Source organism: Pogoniulus pusillus, unplaced genomic scaffold (genome assembly GCF_015220805.1).
Source record: "Pogoniulus pusillus isolate bPogPus1 unplaced genomic scaffold, bPogPus1.pri scaffold_58_arrow_ctg1, whole genome shotgun sequence".
In the NCBI taxonomy this organism is placed as follows: Eukaryota; Metazoa; Chordata; class Aves; order Piciformes; family Lybiidae; genus Pogoniulus; species Pogoniulus pusillus.
In genome coordinates, this window is record NW_026974711.1 from 540,777 (window position 1) to 566,926 (window position 26,150).

At 62.0% G+C, this 26,150-nt stretch overlaps 4 protein-coding genes and 2 non-coding genes across 7 annotated transcripts in view; all 6 read right to left on the reverse strand.

Annotated features, from left to right (window-relative positions):
- Positions 1-348: 348 nt before the first annotated feature.
- Positions 349-3,796, reverse strand: ATP5F1B (ATP synthase F1 subunit beta). The gene is made up of 10 exons (XM_064141531.1): positions 3,640-3,796; positions 2,988-3,170; positions 2,477-2,651; positions 2,152-2,273; positions 1,732-1,916; positions 1,480-1,638; positions 1,257-1,379; positions 945-1,157; positions 642-843; positions 349-536 (listed from the first exon to the last, which is right to left on the reverse strand). Exons 1-10 carry the CDS (start codon positions 3,779-3,781, stop codon positions 439-441), a joined length of 1,602 nt encoding a protein of 533 aa, XP_063997601.1. The 5' UTR covers positions 3,782-3,796; the 3' UTR covers positions 349-438.
- Positions 1,988-2,063, reverse strand: LOC135174355 (small nucleolar RNA SNORD59). The gene has a single exon (XR_010301853.1). It is a non-coding gene; the product is annotated as a small nucleolar RNA SNORD59 (small nucleolar RNA).
- LOC135174356 (small nucleolar RNA SNORD59) lies at positions 2,868-2,942 on the reverse strand. The gene has a single exon (XR_010301854.1). It is a non-coding gene; the product is annotated as a small nucleolar RNA SNORD59 (small nucleolar RNA).
- A 716-nt stretch (positions 3,797-4,512) lies between the features above and the next one.
- PTGES3 (prostaglandin E synthase 3) lies at positions 4,513-14,021 on the reverse strand. Its single transcript, XM_064141545.1, has 8 exons — positions 13,790-14,021; positions 8,752-8,865; positions 8,580-8,649; positions 7,772-7,870; positions 7,492-7,581; positions 6,606-6,668; positions 6,184-6,208; positions 4,513-5,489 (listed from the first exon to the last, which is right to left on the reverse strand). Coding segments are annotated over exons 1-8 (483 nt in total). The 5' UTR covers positions 13,792-14,021; the 3' UTR covers positions 4,513-5,469.
- A 2,847-nt stretch (positions 14,022-16,868) lies between these two features.
- The window catches only part of NACA (nascent polypeptide associated complex subunit alpha), a 38,666-nt gene continuing 29,384 nt past the window's right edge, over positions 16,869-26,150 (reverse strand). For both annotated transcript variants that reach the window (XM_064141543.1, XM_064141542.1), the window contains exons 3-8: positions 19,371-19,456; positions 19,193-19,270; positions 17,887-18,033; positions 17,536-17,664; positions 17,174-17,296; positions 16,869-16,995 (exon numbers count right to left, since the gene is read on the reverse strand). In XM_064141543.1, the coding sequence (XP_063997613.1) occupies positions 16,981-16,995; positions 17,174-17,296; positions 17,536-17,664; positions 17,887-18,033; positions 19,193-19,270; positions 19,371-19,456 (578 nt within the window). In that variant the 3' untranslated portion in view covers positions 16,869-16,980. The remainder of the gene's footprint in view (positions 16,996-17,173; positions 17,297-17,535; positions 17,665-17,886; positions 18,034-19,192; positions 19,271-19,370; positions 19,457-26,150) is intronic.
- Positions 20,309-25,539, reverse strand: LOC135174346 (ice-structuring glycoprotein-like). The gene is made up of 4 exons (XM_064141620.1): positions 25,458-25,539; positions 24,676-24,774; positions 21,985-24,086; positions 20,309-21,726 (listed from the first exon to the last, which is right to left on the reverse strand). Exons 1-4 carry the CDS (start codon positions 25,537-25,539, stop codon positions 20,389-20,391), a joined length of 3,621 nt encoding a protein of 1,206 aa, XP_063997690.1. The 3' UTR covers positions 20,309-20,388.

A 26,150-nucleotide genomic window follows, 5' to 3' on the forward strand; every position in this document is an offset into this window, starting at 1 on the left:
GCCGTCGCGGCCTCCCCCAGGACCCTGCGGACAAAGCCGCAGCTGCCGGGGCGGGGGCGGCCCAGGGCGGTTCTTTGTGCTGCGAAATGGTGGAGTGGGAACGAGGGAAAGGACCAGGACCAGGACCGGGACCGGGACCGGCACCGCCGCAGCGGCGGCACAGGCGCTGGACGCCCCCTCCCCAGCTCGGGGCCCGGAGTCCAGTTCGGCCCCGCTCCTATTCCACAGCGGAGAGGACCCCAGAGGGGCCCTGGGCGTGACCTCTGCCCCCCAGGACAGTGCCCCCCGGGGGGGGATGCTGACAGCCCCAGCCGCAGCTGCCCCGGAGCAGGCCCCACAGCCCCGAGCTTTCACCGACGGTTTTATTGGAAATGTTAAATATCTGGGGGGGGGACAGCAGCGAGGCCCAGGCAGGGGACAGGTGGCAGTGCCCTCGCCTCAGGCGTGCTCCTCTGCCAGCTTCTCAGCCTTGGCCACAGCCTCCTCGATGGGCCCCACCATGTAGAAGGCCTGCTCCGGGAGGTGGTCGTATTCACCTGGGGGGGACGGGACAGAGACTGTCAGTGGGGGAGGGGAGAGGGAGGGCAGGGTGCTGAGCCCCGCCCAGGACCCTACCCCTCCTCCTCCGGGGACCACCTCACCTGCCAGGATCTGCTTGAAGCCCTTAATGGTCTCCTTGAGGGGTACCAGCTTGCCCATGTGGCCAGTGAAGACCTCTGCCACCTGGAAGGGCTGCGACAGGAAGCGCTGGATCTTGCGTGCCCGTGCCACGGTCAGCTTGTCCTCCTCTGACAGCTCATCCATGCCCAGGATGGCAATGATGTCCTGCAGGGACTTGTAGTCCTGGGGGGTACACGCCAGGGGGGGGCGAGAGGGAAGGGTCACTGCCAGGCTCTGTGTTCACAACCCAGCACCCCCAGGGGGGCTGTGCCAGTCCTCCTCACCTGCAAGATCTTCTGCACACCTCGAGCCACATCGTAGTGCTCAGGGCCCACAATGTTGGGGTCCATGATACGAGAGGTGGAGTCCAGGGGGTCCACAGCTGGGTAGATGCCCAGCTCAGCAATGGCACGGGACAACACAGTCGTGGCATCCAAGTGGGCAAAGGTGGTGGCAGGAGCGGGGTCAGTCAAGTCATCAGCTGGCACGTAGATGGCCTGGAGGGAAGAGATGGTGGGCACAAAGCAGATGGGCACGCTGAGCCCAAGGCCAGCACTGTGGCATCCCTGGGGTGGTGGAGTTGGCAGTACCCTCACCTGCACCGAGGTGATGGAACCCTTGCGTGTGGTGGTGATCCTCTCCTGCATGGTGCCCATGTCAGTGGCCAGCGTGGGCTGGTAGCCCACAGCTGAGGGGATTCTGCCCAGCAAGGCTGACACCTGGGAGGAAGCAGAGCCCATGAGGGGTGCAGAGGGCAAGGGGGATGCACCGGGGGTCCCCTGCCACCCACACTGCATGCAGTGCCAGGCCCCAGCAGACCTCGGAGCCAGCCTGTGTGAAGCGGAAGATGTTGTCAATGAAGAGCAGCACATCCTGACCCTCCTGGTCCCTGAAGTACTCTGCCACCGTCAGCCCAGTCAGGGCCACCCTGGCACGGGCGCCTGGGGGCTCATTCATCTGCCCGTAGACCAGGGCGACCTGTGGGCAGGACCAGAGTGTTGGCACAGAGCTGCTGCTGCTGCTGCAGTGCTGCCAGGCCCCCTCCCCAGCCCCCACGGTGCCCCAGCACACCTTGGAGGTGGCATCCTTCAGGTTGATGACGCCAGACTCGATCATCTCGTGGTAGAGGTCGTTGCCCTCACGCGTGCGCTCCCCGACGCCGGCGAACACGGAGTAGCCACCGTGGGCTTTGGCCACGTTGTTGATCAGCTCCATGATCAGCACAGTCTTGCCAACGCCAGCACCTCCAAACAGACCTGGCAGGGGACAGGAGCCCCGCTCAGCCCCGAGCCTCCCTGGCAGCCTGCAGTGCCCCCTGCACCCCCTTCCTCCTCAGGACAGCACAGGTGGCTTCAGCACGCTCAGAAGAACGAAAGTCAAAACCATTCCCTCATCAGCGAAGGAAAGCAGCAATGGGAGCAGGGCTCAGGCTCGGGGGAGTGGCAGAGTGCCTCCTCCCCAGGCACCCTCCTCCTGTGGGGGACGCCGTACCGATCTTGCCACCCTTGGCATAGGGAGCCAGCAGATCCACCACCTTGATGCCAGTCACCAGGATCTCCTGCTCCACGCTCATCTCCACGAACTCGGGGGCCTCGGCGTGGATGGCAGCGAACCTGGGGCAGGCGGCAGGGAGAAACGGAGCTGACCCGGAGCTGAACCGGAGCCTGGGGGCTGCCCCTGTGTAGGGGGAGTGTTAACCCTATACACCCTGCTCCAGAGACAGGGCACAGGAGGGCACATCCCCACTGACTGCCTGCTGAGCCCAGGGCCCACAGACCCCACGCTGATGCCAGCCCCCAGCCGTGGCCCCACTCACTGCTTCGTGGTGATGGGGCCCCTCTCGTCGATGGGCTCCCCGATGACGTTCATGATCCTGCCGAGGGTCTCGGGGCCCACGGGGATGCGGATGGGGGCGCCCGAGTCCAGCACCTTCTGCCCCCGCACCAGCCCCTCGGTGCCGTCCATGGCGATGGTGCGCACAGTGTTCTCCCCTGGCAAAGGCCAAGGACGGCGTCAGCGACCTCCGGCAGAGCCCGGGGACAGCTGCCGGTGCCTTCCTCGGGCCGTGCTAAGGGCACAGGCTGCTGCTGGGAGGGGCACCGAGAGGGGCAACAAGACCCAGGAGCAAAGCATAAGAACCAAAATCGAGCCCGGGTCACTCTCGGGCTGCAGCCCTGCAGGACAGAGCCCTCCGGCAGGCATCTTCTCCTCCTCAGATTGAAATCCGTGGCTTCAGCGAGCTCAGGAGAACGAAAGTCACAGAGATACATCATCACGGGAGGACCCCTCCCGCCCTCCCTCCCACCCCCAGCGCGGCAGATGCTCACCCAGGTGCTGAGCTACCTCCAGCACCAGCCTGGTCTCCCTGCCCTGCACCTCAAGGGCGTTGAGGATCGGGGGCAGGCCCTCGTCGAACTGCACGTCCACGACCGCACCGATGACGGCCACGATGCGCCCGGTGGTCGAGCCGGCCTTGGCGGCGGGGGCCGCCTGGGCTGCATAGTCCCGTCCTGGGCAGCGGGAGAGAAGGACGGACCGAGGTCAGAGGAGCAGAAGGCATCTCCGGGCTCCTGCGCGCCTCGTCGGGGCCGTGCCCAGGCCTCCTGTGCCCCTTCGATGCGCCCAGGACCTTCTGCGGCTCTCAGCCTGCACCTTCCCCCCCCCCCCCGAATGCCCCTGGGTACGTCCATGAGCCTTGAACCCTGGGTGCAGCCCGGGACCCTCGGACCCCCTCCCCGGTGCACCCCGGGCCCGAAGGCTCTCCCTCGACGCACCGCAGCCCGCGGCTCCCGCCACGCCCTAGCAGCCTAACCCCTTCCTTTGCCTTAACAGCGTGGCACAGCGTGGCGCAGCCTGTCCCGCCGCATCCCGCCAATGGGTCTTTAGTAACGGGACCCCGGTAACGGGACCCCAGCGCCCGTTCCAGCGCTCCCGGCCCATGCAGGCCCCAAGGTGACCCCGCACCCGCCCCGCACTCACGCGCCCCGACGGCGGCGGCTGGGCCGGCCCCGCGGCTGAGGAGCAGAGGCAGGAAGTCAGCAGCCTGCCCGGCCCCGCGGTGCAGCAGCGGCCGGGCGGCGGCGGCGGCAGCGGCCGAGCAGCGACCCGCAAGCCCCAACATGGCGGCGCCGACTGAGCCCCGCGTCCCGCCCGCCCCACACGGACCCCGCGGGGCGGGACCGCCGCTGACGTCACCCAGCAGCGAGCGCGCCCATTGGTCGCTGCCCTGAGCTGGGCGGCCCGCTTGCCCCCTCCCATTGGCCTGACTTGCTTTCCGCTTCATCCCAATTGGGAGCTGCTCCTGTCCATCAAGAAAAGCTAAGCGTTCATAGGACGGGCTCAGGGAAGGGGCGAGCTCTGATGGAACGGCGCCGGAAGCCGCCTCGCACGTGCCCCGCGCTGCCCTTGGCGCTGGCGCCGTGACCGCGGGACCAGGCCTCAGCCTCCCGCCGCGGCCGGCCCGGCCCGGCCCGGCCCGGAGCACTGCCGCGGGGTGGGGGACGGAGCCACCGAGCGCCCGGCGCTGCTCAGCACCGACCCAGCCCCAGCGTCACCCAGCTCCGCGCCGCGAAGGCCCTAAAACCGACTGAGGCCCTGGTGGTTGAGTGCCCTGGGTCCCGGGTCCCGGATCCCGCTCCCGCCGCAGCGGGTGGCTCTCGGCAGCCTGGTTTAGGGCAGAGTGTCCCTGCCCACGGCAGGAGGTTAGAACTAAATGATCCTTTTTACCCTTCCAACCCTGTCCGGTTCCATGCATTTGGCCTCCCGCACCTGCGCGCAGAGGCAGAGGAGCCCCAGGGCGCACCCAGCCCCGGGCGGAGGAAGGGTCAGGGCCGAGGCAGGAGGAGCCAGGGGGAAGTCTTCAACAGTTTATTAGAAAGAATGCAGACATTAAAAAAATCCCCGCTGCTCTGAACACAAACTGAGGTTTTTCAGCCCGCTCCGAAGCCACCCAAGGTCTGTTCCCTGCCTTCCACACCCACAGCGCAACGATTTGGTCCGAACGGATCCGAACAGCATCCAACCGCCCACGCCCCGCGGGGAGGGGAGACGGAGAGCCTGCGGCGGGAGGAGGCACGGGGTGGTGGGGGGCACAACGAACACCAACACACCAGCAGAGTTTTGTTTGCCTTTTCAATACAAACTTTAGTGGAACAGCCCTGAAAACACCACAGGGGTTGGTTGGAGGCAGCGCCCGCTCCGCTCGCTGAGCCAACGCCAACAGCCGCGCTTCAGCCGCGTTTGTTCCCGCTACAGACTGACAACTCTCTCAGGCCAGAGAAAGGGGGAGGGGAGAGGGGGAAAAAAAAACCAACAACAAAGAAAAGAAAAATAATAATAATAATAATAAAAAAAAAAAACCCAAGCTGATTTACCATTTTGGTGTGAATTGAGGGTTCTCCCTTTTGTAATGAGAGCTGCTGCGAGGCAGGGAGGAGAGGGAGGAGAAGTAGGAGGGGGAGGAGGAGGAGGAGGAGGAAGAGGAGGAGGAGGAGGAGGAGGTGGAAGGGGAGGAGGGGAAGGAGGAGGAGGCTCTGTAAACTTTATTGCGACTGCTGGGGATCGCTCAGCCCTGCACCCCGCGGAGGGGTTTGGAAGTCTGGTTCATGCAGAACGTTATTGCCTCTTGAGACCGCCCCGTGCAACGGGAACACACCTACCATCAGTGAAGCCATTTAAAATGGACTGGAAATGGGTTAAAAGGATGCAGGATCTCTCCCTTTAGGGCTATCAACTCAGGAAATTCTTATCTCAATTATGAAATGTTGTGATGAAGCTCTTTCCCCAAACCCTGAAGACGACAGTTTTGTTTTACTCCAGATCTGGCATTTCTAGGAAGAAAGAGAAAGGTTCACAGGTTTGGGGTTTGTTTTGCTTTAAACATCTTCCCCCCACCCCAGCCTCCCAATCAGAGAATGATTTGGGTTGGAAAGAGTCTTACTGCCAACCCAGCACCACTGTGCCCATTAAGCCATGTCCCCAAGTGCCATGCCCGCTCTGGTTTTGGGCATCTCCAGGCATGGTGACTCCATCACCCCCCTGGGCAGCCTGTCCCAAGCCCTGACCAATCTCTCAGTAAAGAATTTTCTCCCACGATCCAACCTACATCTCCCCCGGGACAACTTCAGGCACTTAAGATCCAAGGGACATGAGTAATATGATCCACCCCTCGGCTAGAGGCACAGGGCAGTTGGAGGCCTCTCCTCAGCCTGGTTCTGAGGAAGATAAATTCACAGCAGCCACTGGAGCTGTTCAAGCAGAGGCAGTACCAGCCAGGGCTGCCCTAAGCTCTGAGCCAAACCCTCTCAGGACTACAGCAGCTGGAAAGGTCAAACTGGTATTTCACGATGTGTGGCAAGGGCTTTGGCTGGATTATGTCTCGGGGCAGGCGCCGGCAGCAGGCAGCAGCCAGGCTTTAGTGAGAGCAGCAGGAGGAACATCTGCTGGCACTGGCTCAGCCAGGAGCAGCCAGCCAGGCCCCAGAGAGCTGCTCGGGGTATGGGGTCAAGCAGAGCAACAACTTACTCTCATCATCACTGTCTGGTGAGTCCTGGAAAGAAGAGGAGGAAACATCAACTGGAGCAGACTGTGCCTGGAGATGCCTTTCCCTCCTCCCCCACCGGCCCAGCCAACCCCTCCCAAGGCCACCAGACGCTGGTCTCTGGCACTGCCCTCTCCTTCAAGTGTTTTGAGGAACTCCAGGTTCCAACTGCATCTGTCCTTAGACCCACTGAAGGGGACGTTAAGCTGTGTGGGCACAGTGAAAAATCATCCCCACCACAGGAGCAGGGGGAAGGTGACTTCAGCAGGTGCCTTCAACTCCTCCAGACAAGGTTTTGGCACTATCTAAACTTTTCACAGCACTGGAGGAGGAGCAGGAGGCTGACTCCACAGAGCACAGGGAGCTAAACCAGCCTGACCTGTGCTTACTGCACCCAAGCACTTACATCATCTGCCCCATCTACTTCTGGCAAGTCTACGTCGTCGTCCCCACCCATGTTGTTCATCATCTGTTGGGAGAGAGAATGATCACATTATCAAGGCATCATAGAACCAAGCAGGTAGGAAGAGACCTCAAATCTCAGCCAGCCCAACCTAGTACCCAGCCCTGCCCAAGCAACCAGATCATGGCACTCAGTGCCCCAGCCAGGCTTGGCACCAACACCTCCAGCCATGGGCACTGCACCACCTCCCTGGGCAGCCCATTCCAGTGCCAATCACTCTCTCTGACAACAACTTCCTCCTAACAGCCAGCCTCAACCTGCCCTGGCACAGCTTGAGGCTGTGTCCCCTTCTTCTGGCCCTGCCTGCCTGGCAGCAGAGCCCAACCCCACCTGGCTACAGCCTCCCTGCAGGCAGCTGCAGGCAGCAATCAGCTCTGCCTTGAGCCTCCTCTGCTGCAGGCTGCACCCCCCCAGCTTCCTCAGCCTCTCCTCACAGGGCTGTGCTCCAGGCCCCTCCCCAGCTTCATCCCCCTGCAGGGGGGAAGCCAGTCCTGTGCTCTGGGGGAGCACTTTAAGGAGCTAAAAAGAGCTTGAAAAAAAAAAATCAAAAATCAGACTGGTCTGGGTTGGGAGGGACCTTAGAGGTCATCCAGTTCCAACCCCACAGCCATGGGCAGGGACACCTCCCATCAGCCCAGGTTCCTCAACGTTCCACCCAACTTGGCTTTGAAGACTTCCAGGCTTGGAGCCTCCTCAGTGTCTCTGGGCCTCACTATCCTCACTGGGAAGAATTTCCTCCCAATGTCTCATCTAAATCCAGGTTCCTCCAGGCAGCTCCAGCAGGCCCCAGCAGCATACCCAAAGCTGCAGCTCCTGCCTCTGCCTGTACCTCAGAGAAGCGGTCGAAGTTGGACATGTCCTCATCTGAGTCATCCTCCCAGTCCTTCCAGTTGTTGAAGTCCACACTGAGCCAGTTGAGCTGCACATCCACACAAGAAGTTATTTAAGGACAAGGGAGCACCAAGGAAAGCTCATCAGAGCCCCAGCTCCACTCAGCAGCACAGGAAGTGACCCAATTAACTGTTCCAAAACTTAAACATGACCCAAATGTGCCCCCAGATGACAAAGCAGGGCAAGGAATGGGCACTGCCACCCAGGCCCCAACTCACCTTCGCCCTCTCTTTCGTTAGCCGAGGCCAGGCCTGCCCTGACTCCCCTTTCCGTAGGCAGCAGAGGATGGATCTGTCTGTTCTTTTGTGCTTGGACTCCTGCAACAGAGCAAGAAAGATGCTGGCAGCTGCACCAGTGCAGGCTTCCTGAGTGGCTCAGGCTGGAAGGGACCTCAGAGCTCATCTGCTCCAACCTCCTGCCATGCTCAGGGACCTCTCTCAGCTAGACTCAGCTGCTCAAGGTCTCAGACAGCCTGGCCTTGAACACCCCTAGGCAGGAGGCAGCCACAGCCTCCCTGAGCAGCCAGTGCCACTCTCACCACCCTCATGCTGAAGAGCTTCTTCCTCAGCTCCAGTCTGACCCTGCTCTGCCTCAGCTTCAAATCATTCCCCCTTGCCCTGCCTCCAGACACCCTCATGAGAAGTCCCTCTGCAGCCTTCCTGCAGCATCCCTTTAGCCTCCTCTGGCCCCACTCCAGCAGCTCTGTGTCCTCCTTCTGCTGGAGGCACCAGAACTGGAGGCAGTATTCAAGGTGAGGTCTCAGCAGAGCAGAGTCAAGGGGCAGAATGCCCTCTCTTGCCCTGCTGCCTACACTCTGGATGCAGCCCAGGACACGATCTGCCTTCTGGGCTGCAGGAGCTCCTAAGCTATCCACTTCATCCTCAAAGAAAACCCCAACCCATCCAGGGATGGTTCTGTAAGTCTGAACCTAAGCTGTGATGTGAGGAACAGTTTTTGCCCCCAGGGCTGGAAGCAGCTGAGGGCTCTGCCAGCAGCGAGCAGCAGAGGGGAGCCAGAGGCACTCACGTTGGGATCGATGTTATTGAAGAGGTCAATTTCGTTTAAGTGTTTGAAGTTGTCGCTTCCTCCCAGACAGCTGCAAAGCAGAACAGAGCCTCCATGAACACAAAAGCTTCAGCAACAGAACATTCTGAGTCAGCATCACCTTGAGGCGTCCCCTGCCCCCTCAGGCACCTACCTGAAGGTGAGTTTGGACTTTTCAAAGTTTACATTGACATCTTTGCTGTCCTCCACGCAGAACTCCACGAAGACGTAGTCCCTGCGGTCGTACCACTTGGCAGAGGCAGGCTGCCTGCGGACACAGGGCTCAGGTCAGACCTCAAGCAGGGCAGGAAGAACCAGGACAGAGAGTGACCTGCCAGGGTCAGGTCACTCCTCCACGGAGAAGCACCTGGCAGTGCTGTGGGACAAGTTACCCAGGAGCCACCCTGGTGGCCAACAAGACCCCAAGGGGGTTCTGGGGGCATTCAGGAGTGTGGCCAGCAGGGCAAGGGAGGTTCTGCTGCCTCTCTGCTCTGCCCTGGTGAGGCCACAGCTGGAGGGCTGGGGCCAGTTTGGGGCTCCCCAATTCAAGAGGGACAAGGAACTGCTGGAGAGAGTCCAGCAGAGGTTAGGAAGCTGATGAGTGACCTCAAGAGCAGCCCTAGAGGGGATCTCATCAATGCTTGGCAAGAAATAAGGGATGGGAAGCAAGAGGATGGGGCCAGGCTCTTGTCAGAGGTGCCAAGGGTGAGAGGCAATAACTGGACCCCAGGAGGTTCCACCTCAATAGGAGAAACTTCCCTGATGTGAGAGTGCTGGAGATCTGGAGCAGGCTGCCCAGAGAGTGTATGGAGAGGCTCCAGAGCCTGCCTGAGCAGCTTGGGCCTTTTACTGCATTTAGCAAAGTCCAACTGCAAAGCTTCTCCCTGGGCTCTGCACTGCCACAAACCTCCCCAAGGCCCTGGGGGCTGCCAACTGCAGAGAAAAGCAGCTCCAAGCACTCGCCGTGGGACACCCTCAGAGTGCTGCTGCTGCTTCTGGAGGCAGCTCTGAACCCACAGGCCTCAAGTTCACTTTACAGCAAGCCCAGGCTGGGGCAGACCTGCCAGGAGGAGCTGCTGCAGCTGGTGCCAGGTTGGTTTTTAGTGTCCTGCAGCAGCTACCTGAGCTGATGTCACCTCAGGAGTGAACCCTGGCACACAAACCACATCTGGGCTGCCTGCACCAAGCTGCCCAGACCTGCCACCAGCCAGACCCCCGCATGGGGCTGAGCTGCAGAGTGGCTGCTCTGAGCTCTCCCAACAGCCCTCTGCCTGCAGAGACCTTTGCCCTGTGCTCTCCTGGCATCCTTCTGGCTCCCCAGAGCCACCACACGCAGGAGCCTACCAGGACCTGCCGCAGGGCTGTGGATCGACTCCGGCACCCTGGCAGCTGAGCCGAGACCTTGCTGGCAGCACTCACGCGTGGCCACCCGCTCCAGGGCTGGCAGAGGCCTCGGCAAGGGCTTGGCCACAGCCTCCTCACTGCTCTTGGTTGCTCTCTTGGCAACCTCCAGGCCAAGCCCACAGCCCAGCGTCCGCATTCCAGCGGGCAGCAAACCACCGCCCGGCGCTGCCAGGGCAGAGCCCTCAAGCACTGCCCTTGCCAAGGCGAGGGGCAGGGCTGGCACTTCAGAGCTCACACCCCTGGAGGCCTCCAAGATGCCCCTGAAACCCTCATACACATCCCCCCTCAAGGCCCTCACAGATACCTCTGAGAAACAGAGTGAGGTTCAGTGCTCTGAGCACTCACTTGCTGTGAGCTGAAGGGCACAGAGGGCACCAACAGTGCTGGTGTGGGCACAACTTTCACCCCCCGAGGGGTGAAGATTTGTCCTGGGATCATATCCTGAGCACTGCAGCACAAGAACCTGACAGAAGAGTCCTTCACTCTCCAGAGGTGACCACTGCTGAACTATTCTGACTCACCTGATCGTTGCTGGGGTCAGTTTGTGGCACTGAGCTGTGACCCATTCAGCCTGCTCCTCACACAGCCCCCTCCTGCCCACGCAGCCAGTGGCAGCTGCTTTGCCACCCACACAGCTGTGGCAGTTGAGGGCAGGGCTGGTGCAGCAGAAGGGGCCATGGGCATCCCCTGCCACACTGGCACCCACTTCTAGTGCAGAAGACACCTGCCCAGAGGCCAGCAACAGAGAATTTCACTCCTGAGAGCCTAACCCCAGGGGGTTCTGAATGGAACCTGCAGTGCTGAGCTCAAGTGTCCCAGTGGGCATGAACCCAGCACTTCTCTCACTCAGATCAAGCACAAGAGCCAACTCCTCACTGGGTACCTCAAACTCCCTGCTGGAGCCAGGGGAACAGAAGACTCTGAGAGAAGCTGAATCTCACCACAAGCTCTTGGGCCATGGCTCAAACAGTTATCAGGACAGAAGTCTCAGTGTCCCTGCCCAGGATGGCACAGAGGCTGCTGCTGAATGGCCTTAACACTTGAACTCTTCTCATGTCAATGGAGATGTCTCTGCCCTTCCCAAGCAGCTGCCACACACATTTCTTAGCCTCACAGCTTTGGTCTGGCTGTGAACTCAGTTATCTGAACCAAGATCAGGGGGTTCAGGTACCAGCAACATTTGCAGCACTTCCAAAATGCCTCCTGAGCTGCCCTAGACCCGCAGGAGCCTCACCTGCATCAGGGAGGAGCCAAAGAGCCTGGAGATCATCAGCCCCAACACAACCCACACCTGCAGCACCAAGCCCCTGCTGCCTCCCTGGGTGTTCACTGCTCACCACCCAGAAGCTGCTGCTGGAGCTGCCTTCTGCTCCCTTTGTCTGCTTCTCCAATCTCTCAGCCTTCCCAAAGGGAGGCTGGAAACGTCTCTGGGATGTGCTGCAGTTAGGGCTCACAGTTCAAACCAGTAGGGCAGGATCCGCTGGAACGGCAGAGCCACGCCAGGGAGGAGGCTGCAGCCACAGAGGGTTTGTGTTGCCTGTGCAGTACTCCCGGGAGACAGCTGCACCCCCAGAGCTGTGGGAACTCGTCCCTGTGCCCCCAGAGGGGTCCCCCACACCCACTGTGCTGCCAGGGCTCCCAAGCATCCTCACCTGGCACACAGCAGCTTCACACTCCCACTTGCTCAACCAAGTCAGCCCCAGAGTGCCTCAGCCTCAGGCCCAGCTCCGCAGGTGCTTCCATCAGGAATCCTTCCCAGCCCCCAGGGAATTTCGTTGCTCTGAGGCAGAGAAGTTCACCTCAACTGCCTCAGCGGAGCAGAGCCCACAGGAGCCAGCTGCCTGCGCTCCACCTGCGGCAGGATGCGTCCTGTCACCTCCTCCTGCTGCGGGGACTTCCTGAGCAGCCATCACGTGTCTGAGCCTCCCCAGCTCCTGCAGCCCCCACGGCTAGGGGCAATCGTGACAAGAGCATCGTGCAACACTTTCTAGAAGCTTCCCAGCAGCACTTTCCCACTGGCAAGGCTTCAGCTTCACCCAGGAGTCTCCACTGCTCCCGGGGCTCTGAGCTGCTCACGCCCTGAGCCGTGGTTCTGCCGGTCCCCAGCCGAAGCCAGCAGCACAAAGCAGCTTCTCACAGGCTGCAGGCAGGAGCTGAGCCCCAGGTCTTGCCGTGTGCAGTCCAGCGCCATTCCAGAAGGTTCCAAACCTGTCCTGGTGTTTCCCATCCACTCTGCAGTTTGCACCCAAAAAGCCATCAGGAGCCTGGGCTTTTTTTCCCCCTCCCTTGGACAATATCCTGGCAACTCCTCCAGCCCCAAAAAGTCATCTGCTGGCCAAGAGCCTGACCCCCAGAGCGAGGAAGAGATCTCTGCTCCAGAAATAGTTTTACTTTCATTTACCCAGCCTGGGCAGGCAAATCTTAACTCAAAGTGCCTCATTTTACCCTCTGGGCACGCAGCAGTGGGCTGCAGTCGTGGGGAACCTCCAAAACGATGCCTCTGGCCAGTGTGAAGTGAGAAGCTCTCAACTTTACTACATTCTTCTCTCTTCCAGTCCAATTCAGATGAGGCAGCTCCAGAACTCAAGAGTTCCACGACACCAAACACCTCACCAGGGACAGAAAACAACTGTTGGCAGCAGCCTTTTTCCTGAGCCTGTGGCAGAGTGACCTTTCCGGCTGCAGAAACCTCAAAGTGTTCCCAGCCTGGGGCACTGAAGCCAAACACGTGGAAATCCCTAGCGGAGCCAGAGGCAGCAGCTCCTCAGCAGCCAGATCGCTGCTCCTAAAAGCATCAAGCGGCAAAGTTCAGCTCCTCTTTGATTCGCATCGCTACAGACCATCGGCGGCGCCGGCAGCCGCTGCCGGCTGCTGCTTTTGGGTCACTGAAGCAGCCTCAGTAGAATAAAGGCAGCTAATTAGAGCTCCCCGACACGACGCGGGGGCTGCTGAGCTGCCGAGGCGCCGGGGACAGCGGGCTCGGGATACACGAGAGTGGAAATCCAGCCACCGAGATTCCCGAGAGCGGGATCAGCACCGGAGGGCTGCCCCATCCCACACGCTCCCAAAACGACACCCCGGAGACGGCGGCGGGGATGCTCCAAAGGGGCTCGGCGGTCGCTGGGATGTCTCTTCCTCACTACTCGAGGGGTTATGCGGAGACTGCCAACAGCTTAACTCCGCACCCGCGCGTTCTGCGCGGCGGAAGGTTTTACTTACCGGGAACCTTCCGCCGTTTCCGCCGCTCCACCAGCACCGATCGAACCACAGAACAACGCTCAACACCCCGGTCCCGGCGCGTTCCGACGCTCACCCCACATGCCGGCCTCAATCCCGGTGGCGGGAAGGCCCCGGGAGGGCCGCTCCGCCCCGGCTCATTCATTCCGCACACGGTGGCGGGAGATCCCCATTCCGTTCGCTTTACACCGGGACGCGAACAGGCGAACCGGGCGTTAATTTCAGCCGCCGGACCAAGGCGCTCCGACCCGCCACAAGCACCTCCGCCGCCACCGGGACGGGCGGCAACCGCGCGGAAAGCCCCAACGTGCCCAAGCTGCCGCGGAAGCGCTCCGGGCCGCGGCGGAGGGGTTCGGCCAAGGTCATCACGCGGGCCGGGGGCATCCCGCAGCCCTTCTCGCCTTCCCGAGACCCACGAGGCAGCGTCACCTTCCTCCTCCTCCTCCGGCAGCGTGGCCTGGCCGGGCCCGGCAAAACCTGAGCAAAGCCTCGGCCGCGCCTCACACCGCCCCCCCCCCGCTCACCGCCGCTCCCCACCCCTTGGGCCTCACATGGCGAATGGCGGCGACTCCGGCTGGCGCTGCTGCTGCTGCTGCTGGTAGTGGCGGCGGCGGCGGGAGCGGGGTGGGGGAAGCCCCGGCTCTAAGCCCTGCTGTGCGCGGTCAGCGGGACGGCGGCAGACGAAGCCGAGGCCGGAGCTGCGGCGGCGCTGGCGGCGGCAGGAGCGGCGGCGGCGGCGGAGGGCTCGGCGCGGCCTCGCTCCCACAATGCCCCGCGCGCGGCGAGCGGCGCCCCCAGCGCTGGTGACGCAGCAAAATACCCTCGCGCCGCCTCGCGCCGCCGCCCGCTGCGCATGCGCGGTCCCCCCGCGCGCGCGCACCCCCCTCCTCCCCCCCCCCCCTCCGGCCCCGTCCTCCGCGAGTCCTCGGCGCGCGGACCCCGGGCCCCGCCCCCTGCCCGCGCGAGGCCGCGCCCTCGCCCCGCCCCCGGCGCGCGCCCTCCCCCTCCTCCTTTCTAGCAGCTTCTGGAGGGCGCCGCCGGCGCTGCCCGCGGGAGGGAGCGGAGGCGCTGGCGGTTACCGTGGGGATAGGGAGCGGCTTCTCCGCGCTGCCCGCTCGCTGACGGGCACCGTTGGCCCTCCGCCATGTGAGAAATACAGGTTTGATGCGATCAGTTCGTGGCAAGAGGTCACAGACAGGGAGGAAGGGGGATTTTGAATGGAGCTGCACTCCTCCTTGCACCACCATCGCCAAGGTATAAAACAGGCTTAAGATGACAGCAATAAGTAACTAGAAACTAGAAAGGTTGGGTGGAGGAGGGAGGCATGTGGAAGAGAGCCTTTGTGCATGAGCAGACAGAGGAATACAAAGGACACTGCTAGTTTGGAGCTCATGGAAAAGGCACTTGAGGAAGACCCCTTCATCACTGAAGACCCTTTACTTCATCACTGAAGACCCCTTCACTTCATCACTGAAGACCCCTTACTTCATCACTGAAGATCCCTTACTTCATCACTGAAGACCCTTTAGTTCATCACTGAAGACCCCTTACTTCATCACTGAAGATCCCTTACTTCATCACTGAAGACCCCTTCATCACTGAAGATCCCTTACTTCATCACTGAAGACCCTTCATCACTGAAGATCCCTTACTTCATCACTGAAGACCCCTTCACTTCATCACTGAAGACCCCTTCATCACTGAAGATCCCTTACTTCATCACTGAAGACCCTTTAGTTCATCACTGAAGACCCTTCATCACTGAAGATCCCTTACTTCATCACCGAAGACTCTTTACTTCATCACTGAAGACCCTTCATCACTGAAGATCCCTTACTTCATCACTGAAGACCCCTTCATCACTGAAGATCCCTTACTTCATCACTGAAGACCCTTTAGTTCATCACTGAAGACCCTTCATCACTGAAGACCCTTTAGTTCATCACTGAAGACCCTTCATCACTGAAGACCCTTTAGTTCATCACTGAAGACCCTTCATCACTGAAGATCCCTTCATCACTGAAGATCCCTTACTTCATCACTGAAGACTCTTTAGTTCATCACTGAAGACTCTTTAGTTCATCACTGAAGACACTTTACTTCATCACTGAAGACCCCTTCACTTCATCACTGAAGACCCCTTCACTTCATCACTGAAGACCCCTTCACTTCATCACTGAAGACCCCTTCACTTCATCACTGAAGATCCCTTACTTCATCACTGAAGATCCCTTACTTCATCACTGAAGACCACCAGAGGGACCACCGGATAAAAAGAGACAGGCGTGGAGGAGACACCTCCCGTTCCTAAAACCGATGAGGAAAACCCAACCTTTGCTTAGCATCAGTAATGAACCTGTAATAGAATAGGGCATGAAAAGAGACAACTGAAGGCAAAGTTTGTGCCTTAGGGCAGAGCAGAGCCTCCCTGCACACCCAGGCCCCTGCATTGCTTGATTCCTGCAGCTCTGTTAAAGCCTTAACTTGCATGAACTCAAGTTGATGCCTGTTATTTATGACACCCAGCACCAGGCCCCTTCACAGTGTGTGTGTCCCCCCCCCAGGGCCTGAGCTCACCTCCAACCAACCTGGGATGGTTTCAGTCCTCTCAAGCCTGTCCAGAGCCAATACCAGCAGGTTGTGGGCCCAGTGTGCTCCCTGCCAGGACAGGGCCTGGGCTCAGATCAGCCTTTGCTTGCTGCACAGCCTGATCTGTGCAGCCCTGAGCCCCCAGCCCTGCTGCAGAGAGGGACACCGGTGCCAGGCTTTGCCAAAGCTGAGCCAGATTGGCAGGGAGCTGCAGTGACTCAGGGCCAAGGCATCTCAGCATCTCAGCTTGTCACAAGGAGCAGCACCGAGAGCACGAAGCAGCCACCCACCAGCTGAGCCAAAATCCCGGGTCAGAGCTAAAGTGCTGCTGATTCACAGCATGGGAGAACTGAGCAGCACCAGTGGGAGCTCTGCACCGAGCAGATGAGGCCTCTCCAGGCCTGGCTCCTGCCTGCAGCCTCCAAATCTGACCTGGAAACTGCTCTGGAATCCCAGCACTGCTCCCGGCGCTGGCAGCAATTTGGGTTCTTAATTAAAGCTGTCAAAGGCTGCTGCAGAAGCTCCCAGCTCGATCCCACTCCAGCTCCAACCCATGAAAGCTCTGCCCACTGGGGCTGGCATGGGCTGGCTGCTGGGAACGAAGGCTGCCAACTGCTAGTGCCTGTTGCTTCCTCTTGCACCCCTCGATGGCTGCCTGTAAGCAGCTGTTTCAGAACCCAGTTTTCAAAGCACCGGGAAGACAAAATGCTGCTGAACAGCAGCATGGAGCCTGCATCCACAGCTCCAGCCTCTGCCTTTCCTGACACTCAGGGCCATGGGTGGCTGTAGGCTTCTACTCTCTGAGGTGGGTAGAAGGGGGTCTGGTACCTATAGGCTGGACTAAGGCTGGTGTCCCAGCAGGGTGCTGGCTCTGGGGCTCACAGCAGCCTCCAGGACAGGAAGGAAAGGAGGGAAGGGGCAGGTGTTCTTCCGGACAGGGGTATCAGAGTTGGGATCTTCCTGGGGAGGAAGGCTCCACCCTGGGGCCCTCAGCACCCAATGAGGGCAGAACAGCAAAACCAGCAAGGGAGCAGAGAAATGTTTCACCAACAATAAGCCACAACTTTTATTAAGGATAGAAATAGTACAAATTTTAAATTTAGTTGTATTTTACTTCGCTCTGAAACACCAAAAAAGTTCCTCCCTCTGGCAGCTACATCGTCAACTCCTGCGGAGAGAGAGAGAGAGCAGCATCAGAGCCAGCCCCGCACCACCGCCCCGCCTCTGGCACGCAGAGGGGCCTAGCACCGCAGCCCTATTTGCATCCCCACGCTCAGGCCCTGCCCATGTCCTGCCCCCTCCCCGCCAGGGCCATGCCAGGCTCTGCTGGCCAGGCTGGCACTCACCATGATGGCATTTACGATGTCGTTGCTGTTGTTCTTGAGTGCGCGGACGGCCTTGGCCCGGGACACGTTGGCCTGGGACATCACCAGCTCAATGTCTTTCACCTCCACGCCAGTTTCGTCAACCTGAGGGGCAGGAGAGCCCAGGATTCCTGTCAGCCCCACGCAGGTTACTCTGCCTGGCAGAGGAACTGGAGCACAACCTGCTCAGGTCATGCAGATGGAAGCTGTGCCCAGCCCTGGGGGCAGTCCCTTGGCAGTGTCAGGAGCAGATCTCCTTCGGCAGGAAGGAACCCACAAGTCTTAACCCACGCCAGTGGGTGACTGGCTCAGGCCTGCAGAGGCAGGCTGAGGAAGGCAATTACCTCCTCTTCCTCGCTCTCCTCCTGCACTGTGGGGGTCTGTGTGTTCTCCTGGATGTTTGAAACTGCCTCTCCCTGCACTTTGAACTTCTCGGCAGCTGCCAGCTGGGCCTGCTGGGACAGGTCTTCGATCTGCAGGAGGGGAGAAATGTCAGCAAGGCCAGCCCAGGCTCCAGGGGCTCCACAGCTGCAGTCTCCACGCAGCAGCACTGCCAGCACCATGTGAGGCTCTGCCAAGCAACCTGGCACGAAGCCCGAACCTGCCCACATCCCTTGGGGCACACATGGCACCTGAGGAGCACTGCTGGCAGCCCTGAGGAACCTGAGCCTGGGTCACCGTGGGGCTCAGCTCACCTTTGCCTCCCCAAAGACGATGTAGGTGTCTGAGGCAGGGCTCTTGTACACATCTGGCTTGGTGATGACGAAGAGGATGTTCTTGGACTTGCGGATGGTGACTCTGGTCACCCCTGTCACCTGGCGCAGGCCCAGCTTCGACATGGCCTGCAAACAGCAGAGCTGACCCAGAGCACCTGCCCCCAAGGAGCAGCTGCCAGGCAAAAGCTGCATTGTCCTGCTGTGGCTCCAAGGCTTTCAGCTGGCAGCCTGGGAGGGAACCCTCTGGGCAGGACTGGCTGCTGCACAGCGCAAGCCTGAGCTCTCCAAACGTGAGGGTTTTGCCTGAGACTTGCCCCACCGGGGGCCTGGTGAGAGCAGAAAGCTGCACAAACCTCTCCCAGCTCCTGAGGTGCTGCTCCAGTAGAGGAGGAATCAGAGTCAAGCAGGTTGGCAGAGACTTCAAATCTCACCCAGCCCAACCCAGCCCCCAGCCCTGGCCAATCACCCAGACCATGGCACTAAGTGCCCCAGCCAGGCTTGGCACCAACACCTCCAGCCATGGGCACTGCAGCCCATTCCAATGCCAATCACTCTCTCTGACAACAACTTCCTCCTAACAGCCAGCCTCAGCCTGCCCTGGCACAGCTTGAGGCTGTGTTTCCTTCTTCTGTTGCTGCCTGCCTGGCAGCAGAGCCCAACCCCACCTGGCTACAGCCTCCCTGCAGGCAGCTGCAGGCAGCAATAGGCTCTGCCCTGAGCCTCCTCTGCTGCAGGCTGCTCCCCCCCAGCTCCCTCAGCCTCTCCTCACAGGGCTGTGCTCCAGGCCCCTCCCCAGCCTTGCTGCCCTGCTCTGGGCACCTTCCAGCACCTCAACATCTCTCTGCAGTGGAGGAGCTCAGAACTGGACACAGCACTCCAGGGGTGGCCTGAGCAGTGCTGAGCACAGGGGCACAAGAACCTCCCTTGCCCTGCTGCCCACACTGCTCCTGAGCCAGCCCAGGATGCCATTGGCTCTGCTGCCCACCTGGGCACTGCTGCCTCCTCTGCAGCTCCTCTCTCCCAGCACCCCCAGGGCCCTCTCTGCCTGCCTGCTCTCAGCCACTCTGGCCCCAGCCTGTAGTGCTGCTTGGGGTTGTTGTGGCCAAGTGCAGAACCCTGCACATGGCCTTGTTCAATCTCATCCCATTGGCCTCTGCCCACTCATCCACCCTGGCCAGTTCCCTCTGCAGGCCAGAGCTGCAGGCCAGACTCCAGGGCAGAGCTCTGCCTCCCAGGGCAGTCTGCTGGCTGCAGCCAGGCACAGTGCAGCCTCCTTCCTCCTCACCTTCCTCGCTTTCTTCTCGCTCCGGCTCTGCTTGGCTTTGCTCACAGGTTCCTCATCTATCTCAGCTGCTGCTGCAAGCTGTGGAGAGAGAAAACACCCTAAGAATCCTGAGACTGAAACACCTGCAGGGACCCTGCCCCAGGTCAAGGGCAGAGCTGGGAGGTGCCACCTGGCCTACCTGTGCCTGCTGCGTCGTGGCCTGCGTGGAGTCCTGCTCCTCGAGCTCTGGTACTGATTCATCACTGTCAGACTCTGTTCCGGACCCTAGGGACACACACTGGAGTCAGTGCCCAGGACACACAGCAAGGCTCCAGGGAGCTGTTCTGGTGCACAGCAGTCTGGTGGAAGGAGCTTTCCCTGCAATCCCGAATGCCACCAGCAGTGGGTGGCACCAGAGCCTGGTGCCGAGTGCTCGCTGGGGCACAGCAGGAGCCTGGAGCTGGCTCGGGAACACCGAGTCCCCGTTTCAAGGCACTGAGCTGGCAGCGTGGCAGCCAGCTTGAGGTTGGCACTCCCTGGCTGGTGAGTCAGTCGCAGCCTGGCACTGCCAGGTCCTCCCTTGGTACACCACAAACCTGTTCCAGGAGGAATTCAGCGAGGCCTGGCACTGCTGGTCCCACAGCATCATCACAGGGAACAATCTGGAGCGACCTCAGAAACCCCCATCAGGGAAGGGCATCATGGGCTGCTCAGGTTGGCCTCTGTACCAGGGCAGCTGGGAGCACTGCCAGCCTCTCACCAGCACTGCAGTGCCACCATTAGCTTGTGAGCCATGGCACAGCCAGGTCCATCTGTGCCAGAGTGAGTGCAGCAGAGTTGGGAGCCTCCAGCCTCGAGGGAGGCCACAGGAGAACTTCAACAGCCTCTGGAGCAGCCAGGACCTGAATCCAGTCCTGATTCCATGCTGGCAAAGGGCCTCGTGGCACAGGGGCAGGCTTACTGTGGTGTTGCCCACAGCTGCCTGCTGCCAACAGCTGGGCACGGGGAAGCCGCGGTGGACGCCGGACACGCACACACCTCCCCGTGGCACTGGCACATGGCAGCACCTCCCAGAGCCTCAGCGTGCAGCCAGCTGTGTGCCACTGCCCGTGCCAGCGTGCTCCGTGCCCGAGGCCAGGCGTTAGTGCCACCCACCCGCTGGCCTGCACCGTGCCCAGCCCCAGCTGCCCGGCGCCTGCCCTCTCTGTCCCCCCAGCTCACCAGCTGCGCGGGCAGGTCCGGCTGGCTCGGGCATGGCTCAGGCCGGGCTCTGCTGTGGCACTGCCACAGCCTGACATGCCAAGGGCTCCGTCTATGGTTAGTATCCAGTGGCAGCCAATGACACGCCATGCACACGGCAAACCAAGGTGCCAAGTACCCTTCTCGTTCTTCAGGGCAGGCTTAGCCAGAGGAGCCGAGGCCTCGGTGGGCACTGCGGCCGCTCGGGCAGAGATGTCCACCAGGATGGGCTGTGCCAGGGGCTCGCTGGGTGGCAGCTCAGGGGGCAGCAGAGGCGGCAGGTCGTCGTCGTCGTCAAGGCTGCTGGGGGCTGGGGCCTTCGAAGGGGGTTTGGAGGGGGGGGGCCGAGGGGCCAGCTTGGCAACCTTACTTGGGGGGGTCTGCTTCTTGGCAGGGGCAGCGCTGGGTGAAGAAGCTGGCGGTGGGCGGTTAACTGCCAGGGCAGCACCAGGAGCACCAGACCCTGGTTTCGGGGGAGCAGGGGTGGTGGCACCATCACCTGATGGCTTTGGGGGGGCACCAGGAACCCCTGGGGTCCCAGCAGCCAGGGCAGGGGCTGCTGGAGCTGGTGTGGCTGCAGCAGGGCCCTTGGGAGGTGTTTTAGCCACAGGAGGGGATGCTGCAGAGGGAGGCACTCGGCTGCTCTTTGGGGGCTTTTTGGCTGCAGGAGGGGCAGCAGCAGCTGGGGCAGCTGCAGGAGCTGGGGGGGCAGCAGCTGAGGGAGCAGCAACAGGGTTGGAGGGGGCAGTGACAGAGCTTTTGGGGGGTGCTTTGGCTGCAGGAGGGGTGGCTGGAGCTGGGGGAGCTGCAGCAGCTGGAGTGGTAGTGACAGGGCTCTTGGAAGCCCCTTTAGCTGCAGGAGCAGCAGCTGGAGCTGGGGCAGCTGCTTTAGCTGCAGGAGGGGTGGCTGGAGCTGGGGCAGCTGCTTTGGCTGCAGGAGGAGCAGCTGGAGCTGGGGCAGCTGCTTTGGCTGCAGGAGGAGCAGCTGGAGCTGGGGCAGCTGCTTTGGCTGCAGGAGGAGCAGCTGGAGCTGGGGCAGCTGCTTTGGCTGCAGGAGGGGCAGCTGGAGCTGGGGCAGCTGCTTTGGCTGCAGGAGGAGCAGCTGGAGCTGGGGCAGCTGCTTTGGCTGCAGGAGGGGCGGCTGGAGCTGGGGCAGCTGCTTTGGCTGCAGGAGGGGCAGCTGGAGCTGGGGCAGCTGCTTTGGCTGCAGGAGGGGCAGCTGGAGCTGGGGCAGCTGCTTTGGCTGCAGGAGGGGCAGCTGGAGCTGGGGCAGCTGCTTTGGCAGCAGGAGGAGCAGCTGGAGCTGGGGCAGCTGCTTTGGCTGCAGGAGGAGTGACTGGAGCTGGGGCTGGGGCAGCTGCTTTAGCTGCAGGAGGGGCAGCTGGAGCTGGGGCAGCTGCTTTGGCTGCAGGAGGGGCAGCTGGATCTGGGGCAGCTGCTTTGGCTGCAGGAGGGGCAGCTGGAGCTGGGGCAGCTGCTTTAGCTGCAGGAGGAGCAGCTGGAGCTGGGGCAGCTGCTTTAGCTGCAGGAGGGGCAGCTGGAGCTGGGGCAGCTGGAGCTGGGGCAGCTGGAGCTGGGGCAGCTGCTTTGGCTGCAGGAGGGGCAGCTGGAGCTGGGGCAGCTGCTTTGGCTGCAGGAGCAGCAGCTGGAGCTGGGGCAGCTGCTTTGGCTGCTGGAGTGGCAGCTGGAGCTGGGGCAGCTACTTTGGCTGCAGGAGTGGCTGGAGCTGCAGGAGCTGGAGTGGCAGCAGCTAAGGGAGCAGTAATAGGGCTGGAGGGAGCAGTGACAGAGCTTTTGGGAGGTGCTTCAGCTGCTGGAGGAGCAGCTGGAGCTGGTGCAGCTGTAGGAGCAGCAACAGGGCTTGAGGGAGCTGCTTTGGCTGCTGGAGGGGCAGCTGGAGCTGCTGGAGCTGGAGTGGCAGCAGCCAAAGGAGCAGCAGTGAGGCTGGGGGCATCAGTGCCAGGGCTCGAGGGAGCTGCTCTGGCTGCAGGAGGGGCAGCTGGAACTGGTGTGACAGTGGCCAAGGGAGCAGTGCCAGGGCTTGTGGGAGCCAGTTTGGCTACTGGAGGGGCGGCTGGAGATGCAGATGGGGCAGCAACAGGGCTCAAAGGAGGTGATTTGGCTGCAGGAGGGGCAGCTGGAGCTGATGGAGCCACAGGAGCTGGAGTGGCAGGGGCTGGGCTCATGGGAGATGATTTGGCCACAGGAGGGGTGGCTGCAGCTGCCACCGCTGGTATGACAGGTGGGGAGCTGGCAGAGGGGGCAGCAGCAGGGCTCGAGGGAGCTGCTTTGGCTGCAGGAGGGGTGGCAGGAGCTGGCATCGCTGGTGTGCCAGGCTGGGAGCTAGCAGAGGGGGCAGCAACAGAGCTCAAAGGAGCTGCTTTGGCTGCAGGAGGGGTGGCAGGAGCTGGCATCGCTGGTGTGACAGGCTGGGAGCTGGCAGGGGCCAAGGGAGCAGCAGCAGGGCTCAAAGGAGCTGCTTTGGCTGCAGGAGGGGTGGCAGGAGCTGGCATCGCTGGTGTGCCAGGCTGGGAGCTAGCAGAGGGGGCAGCAACAGGGCTCAAAGGAGCTGCTTTAGCTGCAGGAGGGGTGGCAGGAGCTGGCATCGCTGGTGTGACAGGCTGGGAGCTGGCAGGGGCCAAGGGAGCAGCAGCAGGGCTCAAAGGAGCTGCTTTGGCTGCAGGAGGGGTGGCAGGAGCTGGCATCACTGGTGTGACAGGCTGGGAGCTGGCAGGGGCCAAGGGAGCAGCAGCAGGGCTCAAAGGAGCTGCTTTGGCTGCAGGAGGGGTGGCAGGAGCTGGCATCGCTGGTGTGACAGGCTGGGAGCTGGCAGGGGCCAAGAGGGCAGCAGGCAGAGGAGCTGCTTTGGCCAAGGCAGCTGCAGCTGGCGGTGGCCCTGAGGGACCTATGGCAGCTCCTGGTGAGGATGGGGCAGGGGCAGTGGCTGCTGCCACCTGAGGGCCTGGACTCCCAGGGGTTGTGCCCTGTGGGGCAGCAGCAGGACTGCCAGGAGACATCCCAGCTGGCAACAGAGGGACAGGGGGTGACAAGGGGGCCAGGGCCATGGGGGCAGCCAAGAAGAGAGGAGGAGAGATGGCCCCAGCCAGGGCTGGGCGGTGGGTAGGGGTGAGGGGGAGCAGGGGAGAGGCAGGGACAGGGCTGCCAGGGGACACTGGTGCCGCTGCGGGAGGCGGGGGGGTGCCAGGGCTCTGGGGGCAAGCTGCAGCCTTGGGGGGCACAGCAGCAGCAGGCAGGAGCATGGCAGACCCTGGCAGGGGACAGGCCACAAGGGGCAGGGAAGGAGGTGGGAGAGGAGCAGCTGGAGCTGCCCCAGGGCTGGCAGCCGGAGGAGAACCGGGGCTGGCCGGAGGGGCTGGGGGGCACACGGTGGTGGCAGCAGGAGCAGCAGCCACAGCAGCTGGCACTGGGCCAGGGGGGGCTGGCCCTGGAGACCCTGGGGCTCCAAATCCCCCCGGGGACCGTGGAGCTGGAGCGGGGAGAGCAGTAACCGGGAGCTGAGGAGCCGGGGCAGGGAGCGGGGGGGGCACCGATAACACCGGGATGGCCCCGGCTGGGACCACGGGCGGGGAGATGGGGGCCGGGGGGGCAGCGGGGCCGGGGGGCTCCAGCGGGAGAACCGGAGCCAGAGATGGGGAAGGAGCAGCAGGAGGAGGAGCTGAAGGAGAGAAACAGAGGCCATGAGAGCAGGCAAGGAGGCCGCAGGGCTGCACGGCCCCAGCCCCCCCCAGCCTGGCTGCTGGGCACCCTGCTGGGCACCACCTCCCTGATTAGAGCAGCTGCTGCCTCAACTGCCGTGGCAGGAGATGGCACCTGAGCAGGAACCCAACAAGGCCAGGGGCCAAGCTTTGCTGCCAACTCTGTCCTTGGCTCTTCCCTATCCCAGGGGTTGGCACAGCCTTTGTGAAGTCCTGGCCAGACCCAGGTGCCACTCCTGAGCCTGGCACATTGCACCCTGCGCTGGCAGGGGGGTGTCCTGAGCACGGGCAGGGAGAGCCCAGCCTATCCCACTGGCATGCAAGACTCCTCTGGGAGCTGCAGCAGAGGGCAGCCCCCACCTCTGCCACACAGGCAGGTACCCTCTGGGCGCAAGGACGCTGAGGCTGAGGGGTGGCACAGCTCAGCCACCCTGAGAGGACAGGACCCCGATGTGCCCTGTGCTCCCCTCTGCAAGCTGTTAGAGTTAATGAACCACAACCACCCAGAACAGCAAAGGGGTTAATGTGGCACACGGTTACGGAGGGTACCTGGCGCTGCCGCAGCGGTGCCCGCGGCGGATGGAGCTGCTGGGGAGAACAGCAGAGATGAAGGCAAAGGTCCACAGACCCGCAGCGCTGGCGGCTGCCCTGGCACTCAGCAGCCTCCTGCCAGTGCCGAGAGCCCAGAGACAGCCCCACCGCTCCCGGTGCCAACTGCAGATCAAAGGCAACTGCTCGGGGCAGAGGCTGAGAGCGGCTCTGGCCTGACCGGTGCAACCGGCACCGCTGCCGGTGGGGAGAGCAGAACCGGCCCTGGCTTCAGCAGTGCCAGCCCCACACACGGTGTGGGCCCCGGTGCCAGCCTCTGCAGCCTCCTCTGTGGGTGACTTCAATTCCTCTGCCCCTAAAACCTCCTCTGAAGCCAAACTTTGCTCTCGGATCAGGGAGGAGGAGGCGGCAGGATCCTGCCCAGAGCTGGGCAGCTGCTCAGTGAAAGCAGCCACCGGTGCCTCATGCCAGCGGGCACCAGGGCACTTCCTGTGCCTCAAGAAGGAGCCAGAGCCCTGCCAAGAGCCAAGCTGGTCCCCAGCTCCCCCTGGAACCAGCTGTGCAGCCACAGCCTCCTCTGGAGAGCTCCTTAATCCCTGCCAGCTCCTCTCTTCCTGCTCCATCTCCAGTTCGGGACATTCCAGGGATACAAACGAGGTTCCCAATCCACTTCTCTCTGCTGGCCTTGTCCACACCAAGCTGCCCACATCAGCCTCCTGCTGCCCTCACTGCCAGCTGTGGCCTGGCACCGTCGGACTGGGAACTGCTCTGCCTAACCCTACAGACTTCCACGGACCAAGCAACCTCTGAAGCAACAGAGGAACCTGCCAGGACTTGCACCCACAGGGCGATGGTGAACTCCATGCCAACACCCCCAGCCCTGGCACTGCCAGACCTCAACACACCAAACCTCACCCAGGAGCTGCTCCAGCCTCTGTGCCCACCACAGTGGCTCCCCAGAGCATTCTCTGCCTCCTCACACCCATAGGCAGCTCCAACCATCCTCAGGCTCTCCTCGAAGAGCCTCGAGAGCAGAGCTCTGGAGTTGGGAGATGGAGGGAGAAGTGCCCTGGCACTGGAGGGGGCAGGCTGAGGAGTGGCCCCACCGCAGGAATCCCAACCTGGCATCGCGGGGGGGGGGCACGCTGAGGAGTGGCCCCACCGCAGGAATCCCAACCACGCCTGGAGAGAGCCCAAGAGCCCAGCGGCCGCTGTCACTCAGCCCTTCCTGCCCTCACCCCCGGCCCTCGGGAAGCTTCCATCTCCCTCGCGGTGCCCAAGTCCAGCACACCCCAGACCCAGACTCCCCGTGCCAGGCTGGGTGCCACCACCTGGTGACACCGCTCCCACAACGTGTCCCTGGGGCACACCGAGGGGATGGTGGCATCCAGGACACCTCGGAGGGCACTGGGTCCCAGGGCAGTCCCGGGACCACCTCGCACCCACCCGAGCGTTGCTGGGGTGGCCCCGAGTCC

Bases quoted from the DNA above. Each gene is read 5' to 3' on its own strand.
- ATP5F1B (XM_064141531.1), bottom strand. From the start codon at position 3,781: ATGTTGGGGCTTGCGGGTCGCTGCTCGGCCGCTGCCGCCGCCGCCGCC. The intron at 2,274-2,476 runs GTGAGTGGGGCC...CGCCTGCCCCAG, and splicing joins GGCCCCATCACCACGAAGCA to GTTCGCTGCCATCCACGCCG. The intron at 1,380-1,479 runs GTCTGCTGGGGC...GCTTCCTCCCAG, and splicing joins TCACACAGGCTGGCTCCGAG to GTGTCAGCCTTGCTGGGCAG.
- PTGES3 (XM_064141545.1), bottom strand. The intron at 8,650-8,751 runs GTAGGTGCCTGA...TCTGCTTTGCAG, and splicing joins AAGTCCAAACTCACCTTCAG to CTGTCTGGGAGGAAGCGACA. The intron at 6,669-7,491 runs GTACAGGCAGAG...CTCTCCCAACAG, and splicing joins ACTTCGACCGCTTCTCTGAG to ATGATGAACAACATGGGTGG.
- LOC135174346 (XM_064141620.1), bottom strand. From the start codon at position 25,539: ATGGAGTTCACCATCGCCCTGTGGGTGCAAGTCCTGGCAGGTTCCTCT. The intron at 24,775-25,457 runs GTAGGGTTAGGC...GCTGAGTGCCAG, and splicing joins TGCTTGGTCCGTGGAAGTCT to GGCAGCCGCCAGCGCTGCGG. The intron at 24,087-24,675 runs GTACCCTCCGTA...TCTCTCCTTCAG, and splicing joins CACCGCTGCGGCAGCGCCAG to CTCCTCCTCCTGCTGCTCCT.